At 35.2% G+C, this 15,129-nt stretch overlaps 3 protein-coding genes across 4 annotated transcripts; 1 reads left to right on the forward strand and 2 right to left on the reverse strand.

Annotated features, from left to right (window-relative positions):
* Window positions 1–1,094: 1,094 nt before the first annotated feature.
* On the reverse strand, window positions 1,095–2,996 carry LOC120132777 (glycine-rich RNA-binding protein 3, mitochondrial-like). Its single transcript, XM_039149473.1, has 5 exons — window positions 2,876–2,996; window positions 2,279–2,432; window positions 2,122–2,190; window positions 1,834–1,940; window positions 1,095–1,631 (listed from the first exon to the last, which is right to left on the reverse strand). The coding sequence occupies exons 2-5, from the start codon at window positions 2,421–2,423 to the stop codon at window positions 1,179–1,181; spliced, it is 774 nt and encodes a 257-aa protein (XP_039005404.1). The 5' UTR covers window positions 2,424–2,432; window positions 2,876–2,996; the 3' UTR covers window positions 1,095–1,178.
* Window positions 2,997–4,250: 1,254 nt separating this feature from the next.
* LOC120132640 lies at window positions 4,251–5,635 on the forward strand. Its single transcript, XM_039149365.1, has 3 exons — window positions 4,251–5,027; window positions 5,081–5,169; window positions 5,323–5,635. The coding sequence occupies exons 1-3, from the start codon at window positions 4,251–4,253 to the stop codon at window positions 5,633–5,635; spliced, it is 1,179 nt and encodes a 392-aa protein (XP_039005296.1).
* A 430-nt stretch (window positions 5,636–6,065) lies between these two features.
* On the reverse strand, window positions 6,066–10,373 carry LOC120132776 (nuclear transport factor 2-like). Of its 2 annotated transcripts, none has more exons than XM_039149472.1 (9): window positions 10,231–10,373; window positions 9,438–9,629; window positions 8,783–9,080; window positions 8,475–8,701; window positions 8,210–8,387; window positions 7,669–7,790; window positions 7,520–7,579; window positions 6,686–6,749; window positions 6,066–6,463 (listed from the first exon to the last, which is right to left on the reverse strand). In XM_039149472.1, the coding sequence occupies exons 2-9, from the start codon at window positions 9,627–9,629 to the stop codon at window positions 6,228–6,230; spliced, it is 1,377 nt and encodes a 458-aa protein (XP_039005403.1). In that variant the 5' UTR covers window positions 10,231–10,373; the 3' UTR covers window positions 6,066–6,227. The 2 variants fall into 2 exon arrangements, with proteins under 2 accessions (XP_039005403.1, XP_039005402.1); XM_039149471.1 differs by having other exon boundaries at window positions 7,520–7,582.
* Window positions 10,374–15,129: the final 4,756 nt, after the last annotated feature.

Below are 15,129 nucleotides of genomic sequence, written 5' to 3' on the forward strand. Positions count from 1 at the left end.
TAAAGATAGTAACGGCATAAAGATAGTAAGGACAGAACAATCAGAACTTTAGCTCAATTTAAACTTTGAAATTGTTCAAAATAAAATTCCTCAGTATCCTCCATTTTCTAGGCAACCAAACAGATGCTAAAACTAAAAAAAATACGTTAAAATATAAAAAACAATAACCAAGGGAACAAAATACCGAAGCACCAGCAAGCAATTCCCGCTCCAACTAAAACGACAATACAAATAACATAGCTGCCCAGGTCCAGCCCTAGAACACCGGAGCCCTAACGGAGGTTCAGCGTCTCGAGGAGAGGCACAGAAAAAGTGGGCTTACAGTAACGTAGTGAAAGCCTTTGGAATTGCTTGAAAATTGTGGCAAAAGAAAAAAATAGTAGTTCGAAAGCGAAAGGGACTATCTTTTTTCGCTCGATGGGTGAGTTGAGCTGAGTTCAATTAGAGCGAGTGTTTCAACGATCAGTGAGGACTGAGTAGCAAATATGAGGTTTTTGATCGGAAGGTAAGGTTTGGTGTAAACGAAGCTGAGGTGTGGAGTCGAACCTGAAAGGAAGGGTGGAACAATAAATCAAGGGATAAAACATTATCTAATCTCTAAACTCGGTAACATTTCCCAATTTGGTCCCTCAGCATTTTTTCCAAATTAGTCCAAAACTTGAAACATTTCTCAATTTTATCCTTTTTATGATGTTTTATCCTGAAATCGCGTCATGTTGCACGACATTAAAATATCAAATCACTAAAACAATTAAAAATCTAAATTTGTAACTAATATGAACTAAAGTCTAAAAGATATTCAAGGATCAAATTACAAGAAGTTGTCAAGTTCAATGACTGAATGTTATTTATTCCAAAACAACCGTCGTTTGGAAAACGTCATTGTAGTGAGGTTATACAAGGAAGCTGGGTGTTTTGCAATGAGAATAAGACACGTGGAGAATACTTTTAATATGTTTACTATATTCCCTTATATATTTTTTAATATAGGGTAAATTATGAATTTAATCATTCAACTTTTATCCTATTTTCATTTTGGTTACTAAATTTCAAAAAGTACGAAGGTTTACAACACATAAAATGACGAACAGAACTAGTTCAGAGAACCGGACACTAAAACCAAAACAAATCCACCATTAGAGAACTATGTTAAGACCTCAAAGTTCAAACACTCTATTTCATGCCCTCTTGGCAAAGTCAAACTCTTCATTTCTTGTGTTCTGTGCATCATTTCCCTCATGATCTCCCCCTGTTTCTACTTTGAACCCGCCTTCGCCGCCGGCAAATCCCATTCTGTTACCTTCATATCCGGCTGAACCACCGGTAGCGAAACCCTCACCGGATTGATCAAAATTGCTTCCATAACCAACACCATCAAAGCCATAGTTATTACCGCCACCGTAATTTCCTTGGCCACCATAACCACTGCCACCTCCAGCGGTGTTGCCATATCCGGCATTAGCTCCATAATTTCCAGAAGAGAAACCATTGTTGCTGGCATAGCCTCCACTGCCATCTCTGTAGCTGCTGCCACTACCATATCCGCCGCCGCTGTTGAAACCTCCAGATCCAAAGTTGCGAGGAGGTCTCTCATCTGCATAGGCTACTTTTACTTGACGGCCATCGAGTTCCTGTCGACCAAAAATTCCCACAAATCATCCCTACGGATATGACAACTTCAGCTACTATGTAAAGCCTGTGAACATTCAACACATAACCGAACACTTGTGTTGGACACATATAACTATATCCGACACTCGCATTCGAGTCCAAATAGCATCGATTAAAGTAATGTGAAAATCTTAAAAACCTATATACTTTTTACATATTTACCCGTCCATCCAAGGCCTGTATAGCACTGGAAGCATCCTCAGTACTTGTGTAACTGACAAAGCCAAACCCTCTCGACCTGCCCGTTTCCCGATCCACAATTACTCTTGCTACACGAAGTATAAAATCAATCAACAGTTTACAAAGTCCAAACCAGCAAACAGAAGATACCTAAAACGTTCATACTACATGGCTTATATACTTCATAAAAAATGTGGACACTAAAATTAAAGCATCTCGAGACTTTTCTGTTTACCACGATACTAGAAAGTTGAATGTAGGATACCGTACCATAGATAACTTCACCGTATTTGCTAAAAGCTTCTCTCAGACTTTGTTCATCCGTCTGGTAGGAAATACCTGCAATTAAAAAAATGATCATGAGAAGGCCAAAGAAAAATCAGAGAATGTAGAATGACTCGTGCGCTATGTGGAAAATTCGACGGACCTCCAACAAAAAGTTTCGAGCTCGGCGACATTGACATGCTTCTAAATACTTGAAAGAGGCCCGGTTTCGATACTGACAACTTAGCATTAACCTGCATACTTGTGGCCTGCCTAAGTATACTCCCAAATTTACTAAAGATAGTCATTGTCACGCCCTAGAAAACAAACAAACAAACAGATCAGACCCATAAAATATACAAACACAACAAGGACTAGAAGACCCACCGTTAGAATGCTTTAAAATCTATGACATATCGAATTATTGTACTAAACAGATATAGCTTGTAAAGAAATGCAGAAGAGAGAGCCATCAACAAAGATAAAAAAATACATCAAAATATGTGATCCAATATTATAATGTAAAATCTAAAACCCTAATTCACGATGTTCAAACTTATGGGTTTGAGAACCCAAAAGGGGAAAAGACCCATTTCTCAAATTTCTCTAATAAACAGCTCTGTTCTTCGATCATTCCCCCAAAAAAATCAAGGCATTTCATTGATCTTGAGCAGTCCAAAAACAAGCATATCATTACATGTTAAAATGAAATATTAAAACAATAATATAATACTACAAGAAAAATTGAGAAGGGAAACACCTTAAACGACACGAACACCAAAAGAAACACCTCCAAAACGAACAGTCGGTTAAATGAGCAGAGTCAAAAAGAAACCCAAGGGTTGTATAGAACTGAAAATCCTTTCTTTCGGGTTTGTATCAGAATGCAAAACCCTAGGGTTTATGTAGGCGGGCGAAATTGAGGCGTTCATTATCAAAATATATTAGGTAAATTACTTTTAGTTTAGTTCGTTCTGTACTTAAACTTTCATTTTTTTAAAAATCATACCTAAGTTTAGTTTTCATTTCGTTTCAGTAGGAATAGGCACGGGGTGGACAGGTACTTTTTGCTGCCTCGATCCCGATCCGAAAATATATACCCCACTCAGTCCTGATGAATTTTAAGTTTTTTTTTTCATTTTAATTTTTAGATTAAAATAGGTATTACTTTGTACTTACTCAAGTTTAGTAAAACAAAACACGTTTTTATAAAGTTTCTCGATTATTAAAAAAATATAAAATGGTCATTTCACTAGAGTGTTGCTTTGTTAAGTCATTTGACTATTAAAAGTTAAAAAATGGTCACCCGACTATTTATTATGTTCAAAACTCATCATTTTTCGTTAAGAAATTAACGGTATTATGAGTTAAACGTTAATCTACTAATTGTAATATGATAAAATCTAATCTCATAATCTCAAACGTCTATCATATCTCAATCATCATGTTAACGTTCAACTTAGACAATCTAATATAATTAATCAAAATATGTCAAATTCGTATCGAATTATTGGTTTATTTTATTTAAAAATCATATAATTACATACGAATTCAATTTTTTTATTATTTTTTGACAAATCAATTTTGTTATTAAACGTATATAAATATGTTAGTTTTTTGGCGGCTAAAGTTCGTTATTAGTATAGATAAAACAGACACATAAATTGCCTACACCAGTGGCAGGCCCTTCAACCTTTCCTCTCTTATATTCTCCAGTTTACTTGTTTCTCGATTCTTGTTTTTATTATATTTTTAATTTCGAGGCTTCGTTGTTTCTGTCTTGATCGATGAGAGATCGAAAGAAGACTCGTTTGATTATGATTCATCGAGAAGTTGTTTGTTTTTTAAGAATTTGAAAGTTTTAAATTGGCTATATCGTTCTATTTTGATTCGATTTATTGCTCTGTTTGTTTCTTGATGTGGTTTGGATTCATATGTTCAACACGTATCTACGAGATTTTCTTGTTTATTAACGATTAATTGGTGAATTTGTTGAGAGATTATCCACGCTGAACAAGGAATTGTTGTTTTCGATGGATGGGTTCTACCTGGGAATTCCGCAAGAAATTATTTCATGTTTGTCATTCATTTGTGTGTTTAAATTTCCTATTACAGCATGAATTTCTGGTATTGAGATGGTGAAGGGCCATGAAATTTTAGGCGTTTCATCGGCCATGGAATCTGGAAATATGAGTGGAGTTCATGATACCGGCAGTGATTTAAATCTGGACCAAGACGCTACTCCGAGTGAAAGTCCTCAAATATCGGTGGACAAAAAGCCGACAGACCCCTCGCATTCATCATCATCCGGTGGACATCTGGGTGAATGTAGTCTGGTTAGCTCTATTTCCGTAAACAGACAACCCAGTGACGATGATCTGGCCACACCGGTTCCTCGAACACCGTCCGAGGAACAACCTACAGAAGATTCGGAGAGGACCCCTTCTCATGTCTTTGCTAGAACAACTACTGCAGCTACAAGGGAATGGAGTTTGCGTTCCAATGAGTCATTGTTTAGCCTTCACACGGGGAACATGAGTTTCACAGCAGAACAATTGAATTTGATGTCGAAATCGGGCGAGTTCTGTTATGGTTGTGATTCCGCGCTTTCCAGTCCTTTGCCGCCAGGCACCCCATGGGACAATATGTCAGCTACTGAATTTGCCAGGCATGGTGGTAACTTGAACAGTGATTCATTGTTTAGTATCCGGACAGGGAACACGAGTTTCACAAGCGACCATATGAATCTGACATCAAAATCGGGTGAGCTGAATATCGATTTCGATCCCACAAACTCCGGTCGGCTCCTGGATGCTCCATGTAAGGATCAGACAGCTGCTGAAATTAGTGAGGGCTGTGATGGAAAAAGCGAAGCAGAAGCAGCCGAAACAGAGAAGGAGAAAGAACCTCGGGTTCGTAAACACAGCGTTAATAAAGAACTCTCTCTCTATGCCTCGAGAATCAGAAGCAGCAGAATCCCAGCACCAAGAGGCAAGAGGGCGATGTTGATCAAGAGCCAACTGATGCAAGTGTCAAACCTTTTGCCTTCCCTATGTAAGCTCTCACTTCTCAAACTGAATCTTTCCGGCCTTCGTTTTTAGGTTTCGGGTTTTGATAATGCAAAACCTTGAGTCGTACATTTAAGAAACTGCAGGTACCCTATTGTATTGCAGTAACATGCTGATTTATTCTTAAATTGTGACGAAGATTGACAGGAGATGCAGATAAAAACAGATCGACGACACAGAGTACAGAGGAACAAAACCAACAGTCACAGTGCTCCACCACTGAAACCCCAGAGACACTTTCAGAAGAAGCTAACAAAACAGAGACAACCCCAGAAACAGCTAACGAAACAGAGGCAACCACAGAAACATCAAAGCTAGGGTCCCCTAAAGAAACAACCCAAGAGAGCCCTTCGGGTACCACAAAGCCTCAGACACCTAATGCAACCAGAAATGGAGAACCCAAAAAATGGTACGCTTGCTTCTCTTGTTGCACTGCCAGTGCCACCTCTTGAAAGAACACTGGATTGGAATGAATGACTCAAATGGCTTACACTGTTACACATGATTTGTTTTTCAAGCACTATGGATTCTACGTTAGCACAAGTTTGTGCGTGCTTATTTCACTACCTTTCGTGTAGTTCTGCAGATTTTTTCCTATTGTTATTCCTTGATTCATCGAGTTAAAGAACATGTAGATGCTTTTATCTTGATAGAATTTATTTAATTTTCCATTTTTCTCACGTTATTTACCTATTATATTTAGCATGAAAAACTCTACCAAGTCAAGTTCGAAGAGCTCAAACTTGATCCGAGTTTCAAGCCACTAATTTCGGTTCAAGCTCAAGCTTCTTATGACTACACCGTCTATAATTCATGCATAAGCTATTGTTTGATGCTTTCACGTCAATAAATGTATGCAATAAGGAAAGATATGAGAGCATATCATCAAATAAAAAAATTGATCAAAGAATGTCAAAATAGTTAACTCACTCGTAACAGTTAAAATTTGTGAAGATAAAACTTTGAATCTTTAGCTCCTAATCTGTTTATACTGTCAAAAAATACCTGGTCACTTTCTCGGCTAATGTCTGAAAACAAATAAAATCAGGGTTTCGGGGCCACACCTTGATGGCCACCCCTTTCGTTCTGATTAGCCAGCTGATAACTGTCTCCGTTCCATCCACCTGGACCTTTGGGTTGACCCGAAAACTCACCCTGGTTTCTGAATTCATTCCTGCCATAGCCTCCTCGGCCACTGCCAAAGTTCCCTCGACCACGGAAACTGTCACTCCGAAACACGCCTTTACCTGATGCATACCTACCTCTTCCACTGCTACCAACTGCACAAAGCAGCAGTTTTCTGAAGTATATATTAAATATTATACACACACAGAACATTTTGCATAATAGCCACGCAGTTGAGAACATATTTTCCTAATCTCAGTACAATCATTGGATGAACTAAAAAGTTCAACTCGTGCAAAACAATATTATTAGTAAAAAAATGGATTTTTTTAAATAAATAGTGTCGAAGGCGCTTCTCCCAAATAAATTTGAATTACCTCGAGTACTTGTCCTCTTTTCTTCCACAGCAGCTTGACGGTCTCCAATTGTGATCGGTGAGGCCTGAAATGCCATTCAGCACAACCATAAATTCAAAATACGTTACATGCTCGCATAAAACACGGAGCAGAGGCCCCTGACTAATATCATAGTTAAATTTTGCAACAAAATCAACAACAGCTGAGAAAGGGGAGAATAAAGGATGATCGTCATTAAACCTTTGATTTAGAATCTCAGAATTGTAGACCAGGTATACTCATTAGTGTAATTTTTATGACATCCATAAAATACAAGTTTACATTTGATTGCTTTAAGCTTTCAATCCAACTTAATTCAACAAGGCTGCAAATGAGTACAAAACGAAAGATGAACTAACATAAGGCTAAGGAGAATATCAGATGTAAACGAACAAGACTTGGTACAAGGTGCCTGCTTCATGGCTATATATTGCCCAAAAGTAGCAAAAGAAATGAAAGATAAGTCAGCTATGTTAGTTGGACTTGGGAATGTTAGACACGGGTATGTGCAATTTTTTTCTTTGTTCCAAGATTTCCGTGTACTGAGAGAGTCCTTATAGGAACATATTCCCCGCATCAGACTTCAAGTATGTATCAATTTCTTGTTTCAGGAAATCCTACAGTTGAAGAGAGCTTAATCTGATAAACAAGTACATTTCTGTTTCAATTTTAAGAGGAGCCACACATACAGCAGTTATTTGGTTGACTAAAATCATGAAACATTTTTCGTGTAGGTGATTGAATGAAAGAGTGACACAATGGTAATCATGATGGCACCACATTTATAACAGCAGTGATAAGAGGTATGAGAGATACCTCGAGTGCACTCTGCACTGAACTCGGAGTCTCAAATTCAACAAAACCGAAAGTGAATCCCTGCTGCAGGAAGCAAGAAATGCATAAAAACAGTAAGAACTTGAACTAGAAATGTCAAAAAGGAAAGAGAAACTGATATCTTTGTTAACCTTATTACTTCTGACTTGGATGCCATTGTGCTTAATGGGCCCAAATTTTTTGAAAGCCTCTTCAAGTTGTGCAGGTGTTGAATTGTAAGGCAAATTCCGTACATATATGGAGTGTCCTTCAGCTTAGGTAACAAAGCACACAAGGTGTATATTTAAAAACATGAAAGAATATGCATCAAGCATATCAAAGAGAAAAACTGTAAGCCATAATATTAAACATGCCAAAATCAAGTATGGCTTCTTTACTCCCTTGTTGGATAATTGATTAAAATATAAAATATGTGGATCTAACCTCATCAATAAATAAAACAACAAATGTTACTCGGATTTAAATGCAGGCGTCAAATATGGGTATTTGTTCAAAACGGGTGTTTTATTTATTTTCTAAATGTTTCCATGTATTTGGGGGATTAAAAGGTCATATCACCATACCCATGTCCAGATACACGTTGGACACGGATACTTCATGAAATAAGAAGAGTTGGAGCAACACAGAGAACAGCTGCTCTAGTATCATGTGTCAAATGAAATTAACAATTACCTTCCTCATTCTCATTGCTAATTTCAACTGCATTATCACTATTAGGAACTGCTACCGTTGGTGTTGTTGGAGCAGGTTTTGCAGAAACGGTTGACTGTTGCTCTGCAGGTGCAGCCTTCACATTTCTGGTAGTTACATGGACAGGAGCAGATGGTGTACTACTTTTCATCACTTTGACCTAATATACAATTAAGTAAATTCAATTATACATCAAAAGAACCACCAAAAAATGAACGGAGAATAAAAAGAGTCAACATTAACTCACAATTGAAGCATACGATTTCTTTGGAGCATCTTCTAGAACCGCAGGAGCTGACTCATCAGCCACAACACTCTCATTCTGACTGGCAACGTTTTGGGGTACAACAACCTCCTCTTCAATTACCGATCCTTCCTCCTCATCTGAAGGGTCACAAACTTCAGCACCATTATTAATATCTTCCTCTTCCGGATTAGCTAATGGGTCCTCCACAAGATGGTCATGAGGGGGCCCTAGATGCAAAATTTAAGCAATTCCATGATTTGAGCATAGTAAAAACATTACCACAATGCAAAAATCGATTCAGGTCAAACCTGGTTCAGGTGTCGGGACAGATATTGGACCCTGTTCACTGACAACATTAACCGGAACAGTGTTTTGCAGCTCTGTGTCTTCAATGTACCTGAAAACATCATTCAAGACGAAGTACCCTTTGTCTTGTGGAGCTAGAAAGAAGGTTTGAGTGAATTTTTTTATGATATTGTCTTCTCCCGTTAAGCATCCAGTTACCACTACAATGACCCCTTTCTCAAAAGAGTCCTGAGCATCCACAGTTTTTATCTCTGCTGTGTAGTCCTCGTAATTCAGCGATAGCACCTTCTCATTAATTGCCTGCTCCAGAGAAAACATAAGTAGACTATTCAATAAAACCACGTTAAAGATAGGTTATGGTTATATAAAAAAGGTATTCAAATTATAAAATTTAATATTACTACATCAAATGGCTCCAGAAACAAACACTTGATAAAATACCCATCACTAAAGTTTAACATATGCAACTAAAATAAAATGAATATCCATGTTTTTTGAAGAATTTTTCAATAAACTTTATAACAAATTTTTCTATAACCTGTCATCAGCTTAGTCTAGAAGCATCATCTCCCGCACAGAGGCCATACAGTTTTGAATTCTTGATAACAGTATGCTCATGCATGCTCGTATAGAAAAATATCTCAACTCCTAACTTACTTGCATTGTTGTTACTGTAGTCATGTTGCCATACAAATCAGGCCAACTTAAGTGACTTGAATCTTGATAAAATCTATGCACCAGATTTGGTGATTGGTGAAGGATATGGTAATACTGCTCCACAAAAGCATTTCCGACAACTTGAGCACTAGGAGTATGAATATTGGCAGGACTTCCTTCCTGCATGGCCATCTGCACATAATTTTCAAGGAATCGATAAAACTAAGGATCCTTTGATGACAACATAAAGGAAACCTGAGAGAAAGCACTTCTTGCAAGTATATTTAGAAATTACACTGAAACATAAGAGTAGGTATCATCAAAATGTTTGCCTAACCCAAAAAAGCCGAACAAAATTTGAATATGAATACTCAACTTCTTAGACAACTTTGACCGAAATAAACCATAACATAAAGGCATATATGTAAGAAACAAACCTTTTTTTCCAGCATAAAGCTAACTCACAATCTAACGTATCTTTGTTTTACAGATCTTCAATCCATAAAAAACTAACCAATAAACACGCATCACAGAAAACAACTTATTTAAAAAAAAAAACGCATATCCATAGTTCTTTCCATCTAAACACAACTAAGACTGATTCAAAGAAAAAGACTCAACAAAACCTTCACAGCAATGAAAAGTATGAAGCAGATTTAACAACCAAACTCAAAAAAATGGCACGATCTTGCAGGCGATTAGCAGATCAATCAAATACTGCAGCTAAAAGTCTATAACAATCAAACGGAGATCGACCGGAATAAGAAAAAAATATGTGGGATGAAAGCAATACCGAAAGTCCTTGATTCGTGAGCTTTCAAATAAAGCAGAGAGTGAGAGAGCGAAGCCCCAAAAGGGAATAACGGGATGCGTCGAGTACGAAGCAGGAAATGCAAATGCCAATAACAAGCAATGCCAAAGAGAAGATACTGAAAAGAGAAGATACTGAAACTGAAAATGTGGAAATCGTTTTCATAGAAACATTTATTAGGTCCAAAGTCCATACCCGACTGGCCCGGTTGATTCAGGCCTTGGATATGGTCGCTATTAATTCGAGTTCAGCCCAATTCTTCTTTTACTAAAATCATCTATTTTGGCTTTTATCAACAAATTGATCAAGTGGGAAGAGATAAAGGTAAGAAATCCTTACAATAGCGAATGAAACAAATTGGGTTAGGAGAGATATAAAATATCTTTCTCCAAGTCGTACATACAACTTTTATCGAAAACAGTTTTCCACAAAATTCCATATGTATCAATGAGATTGAGTATGGAATTATGTTTATTTACTTTAAATTGAGTTTTTGTTTCCCTTCCTTTCATGTTAGGATTGGAAATCATGTATTTTACATATCCATGAGATATAGTTATTAGGTTAATGCTTAAACTATCAATTTTAGTCATTTTAATACCTAAACTTTCAATTTTTTTCGAACTTAAAGTTTTGTTTTTGTTTTGCTTTAGTACATGTCATTAAAAATTTTTGCTTTTGTTTCACTTTAGTAACCGTTCAAAATTTATTGTTAAGTTTTAAAAAAAGTGAAAGTTTAAGTAATAAAACGGTCCAAAACTGATAGTTTGGGTACTAAGCGCGTTAAGTTTTTAATGACAAGTACTGAATGAAATGAAAATCAAACATTAAGTATGATTTTAAAAAAAATTAAAAGTTTAGGTATTAAAACAAGCCAAAACTGGTAATTCATTTACTTAATACGTAATTTACTTTATAATAATTTATCATTTTAACAACACTTTATAACTAATATTTTGATATAACAAATAAGGGTAAAATGTTTTGGGACTAAATTTAATTTATTTAAAGTCTTCAAAAATAATTAGAAGTCAAAATAAAAGTTAAAAATATGTTTTTAAATTTTTTCAAACTTAGTCTAACCTTTTCAAAACATGTGTGATTGTTTTCGCACTTTAAAGTCATATTTCCAAGCTTCTCTGGCTCAAAGGATTGATCTCTTAGCAAAATGATCAATCCATTTGACCAAATGATCGTTCCCTTGACCAAAGGATTGATCCCCTCGAGAAAAAAAAATCGATCCCTTGGACAACAGTGAGTTTGAGATCGATCTCTTGACAAAATGATAAATCCATCGAGAAAAATGATCGATCCCTTCCGAAAAAGGATTGATCCCTTTGGTATAACGGTCGAAATATTTGAAAAATGATCGATCCCTTTGGTAAAATGATCGATCTATTATGCCTTAAAAGTTGTAGGTAACGACTTGTAACATCCTCCATGCCGGGTTAGTGATTAATTTGTAAAGTTTCAGCATTTGGTGATTTAAGTAGAATGATGGAAGAGTTCAATGACTTATTTGAGTTATTTTGTGTAGAATTGAATTATAAAGAAGGAAGATTAGAAGGACAAAATGGTCTTTTTATAGCAATATAATTTTGGGGTTAGTATTATATTAACCACGTGGATGTATAGGAAATTAAAACAAGCTTCCAGAGTCATCTTTTTCTTTATTCTTCTTCATACGTGAGACCCAAGCTAAGGTAAGATTTTCTTGTTAGTGAATTTCTTGATGAATTTATGGTTGATTCATGACCATTATGCAATAGTTAAGCTTAAAGGAAGTTTAAATTGTTTTAAAACCTCAAGAGGAGAAGTATATGAATAATTAAAGAAATGAAGTAGAAAAGTGAAATCTTATATTAGAGTTCATAATAAGAATTGGAAGTGAGATTTGACTTGTCATCAAGTTAATTAAGGGATATGAAGTGTTAGAATTGGAATTAGAACACCTTGAAAATTTAGTGTGATTATTGAATGCCATGTAAATGATGGAATTTTGGGTTTAAAGAAGTGATTATGGAATAGAAATGAGTTAAAAAATGTGTCTGGAAGTTAGGAATATTAAAGGAAGTAAAATATGAAGGTTTAAGCTGAAATGAAGTGAATTTCGAGCTCAAAATAGGATTTCTGGGCTAGGGGAATCGATACCCATTCAAGGGGAATCGATACCCCCTCAAACGAATATGAATTTCCAGAACGCTAGAGGGGAATCGATACCCCCAGGGGGGAACCGATTCCCCCATAATAAAAAAAAAAAGAGACTAAACTATCAATTCCTTAAATTGGTATGCTATTAGAGGTTAATTTCAAGACTTAGGCATCTGATAATCATCTTGAAAATTTTGCTTATGTAGATATTGAGCCTAATCGAGTTCCGGAACCATCGAAAAGTAGGATCAATCGAGGGAAAGACAAAAAAATCTAGGTGAGTGCATATGCATAGCATGAATATGTATTTTATTCAGTTCTAGACTTGTGATAAGTCTAGATTCAATATTTTGATACATGATCGTAGTTCATATGATGATGTATGACATGAATCCATACCATATGCATTATGGGACATGAATATGAAAGAAAATGTTATATGAGTTATATGATAAAGGTATGGAAATAATATGTCTACGTGATATAAATTAGATAAATTGTGAAAGCCCGTGTTATGTAAATGAGAACTATAGGTATAGTTGGCATGCCAAGGGTAGAGGGTCTATGTGGTCATTCGGGACATATATGTATTCTTTGGAACATGTGTGAGGTCTGGTGAGACACCTACTTGATCCTTGGTATATGTATATGATTCTTAAGGAATGATATGTGGTCCTTCGGAACATATATGTATTCTTTAGAACATGTGTGAGGTCTGGTGAGACACATACTTGATCATTGGCATATGTATATGATTCTTAAGGAATGATATGTGGTCCTTATGGACATTATTATATGGCACTACGGTGCAATTCTACGCGGCACTCCGGTGCAATTCTAAGTGGCACTTAGGTGCAATTATACGAGCTGTGATGACAGCATAGCGCACAACCTCACAATACTCACATACCTTAGGTTCTCTGTATGGTACCATGGGCTAATGAACTTACTAAGGCGAACTTATGAATGTTAATTTGATAAGTATATGTGTAAGAAACATGGTTTTGGTTATTGCATTATTTACATACATCTTATTACTGCAACCCATCTCATTTTGGCAATTAATTTATATTTATTGATATTATTATTATATTATTGCCTCACTAAGTCGATGACTTAGCGTGTGAGTGTTTCACACGTAGGATCCGATAAAGTAGACGATCGAGGTTAAGCAGTTGGACATCATTACTCCTGCAACTATCAGATCAGAAGCAACTTAATCAGTAGGTCATTTTGTTATGAAAATGGACGTTGGCATGTAATTAAAGAGTTAAGTTGTGTATGCTCTAAATATTTTGGTAAACTTATATTACCATATGTATATTATTGTATTTTTCGTAATATAAGTTCAAGTCTTTTACTATTATTTGTAATGAGTTGTGTTTTAAAAGTCAATGTAATATCTCTGACTCGTATCCGGGTTGGGATACGGGTTGGGGGTGTTACACGACTATTTTGATCTTCAACGGCTAGAAACGACTAGTATCTCATTCTAACATATAAAAACAAATTCAAGACACTTGAAAAATGTTACCAACACCTATCCAATAAATCAGAAACAAGAGAAAAGTTTTTGAATCCTTATTTTATTTACCTTGTAAATATTTGTGTTTTGAGTTCAATTGTATATCGTTATATTATGTTTTTGTGAGCTAAATCTTTGTAAACACCTACCTAGAGAAGTATTAGTGTTTACATATTTATTGTCTTTTGTTAAAGGGTTTTGGTTATAGTTTAGCAAAGTAAAAAACTATGAAATTATAAAGGTTACTATTGATCATTGAAAAATAGAGAACAAATTAGTGGATTTATTGAAAAATTCAAAGTGATGAGCTTAGGTAATGGATGTAGACTTCATTAAAGAAGTTGAACCACTATAAATTATTGTACAAATTGTCTAATATTTCTCTCTTTACTCCCTAAATTTTCAAAAAACCAATTCATTCCTCTTGGCATATTTTGATTGATTGATCGAACTTCATAAATTTTAACAAACACAAACTAGTCACTAAATAAGGAAAATAAAATCATATATAAAAATTTAAAATTTATTTAAATAATTTTAAAAGTAATTAAAGATACAAATAAGTATTATTATCAATAAATATAAATATGAATGCTAACATAAAAAATAATATAATAATAAAAGACGGGACGTAAGAAAGACGATAAATTCTTACTCTCAATATTTTAAATTTTTGTTAATATATCTTTGAAAATTTAATTTTGTATAGTTTTCTTTTTCAATTTAAGAATCACATTGCATGGAAGATAAAATTTAAAATTATATTATATTTTTTAAAAATCTAAAGATTTTAAATATTAAAAAATCATTTTTCTCCTATAATAAATATATTGTTAGGATTTTCGGAAGCTCGAATCAACAACCAGAACGGTTTTGTGTTTAGGGAGTAAGGAGATTGAAAGTTAGAAAATTGCACGGACTTTCTCAATCAAAGACTACGTCCACTACCTTAGCTCATCACCAAGGATTTTCCAACAAATTCACTAATTTGTTATTTCTTTTGAGGATAAAGAGTAACCTTATAAACTCCCTAGTTTTTCCGGGCTAAACTAGAATCTTTCCCTATATTTTACATGGGTTAAGCTAGAACCTTTCCCCTTTACCAAAGGATAAAAGATGTAAACAAGAAAACATCTCTAAGGTAGGTGTTTACAATATTGAGCTCACAATAACAAAATATTTACAAGAGAAAGATGAAATAAGAT

Source organism: Hibiscus syriacus, unplaced genomic scaffold (assembly GCF_006381635.1).
Source record: "Hibiscus syriacus cultivar Baekdansim isolate YM2019G1 unplaced genomic scaffold, ASM638163v2 tig00110569_pilon, whole genome shotgun sequence".
Classification (NCBI taxonomy): Eukaryota; Viridiplantae; Streptophyta; class Magnoliopsida; order Malvales; family Malvaceae; genus Hibiscus; species Hibiscus syriacus.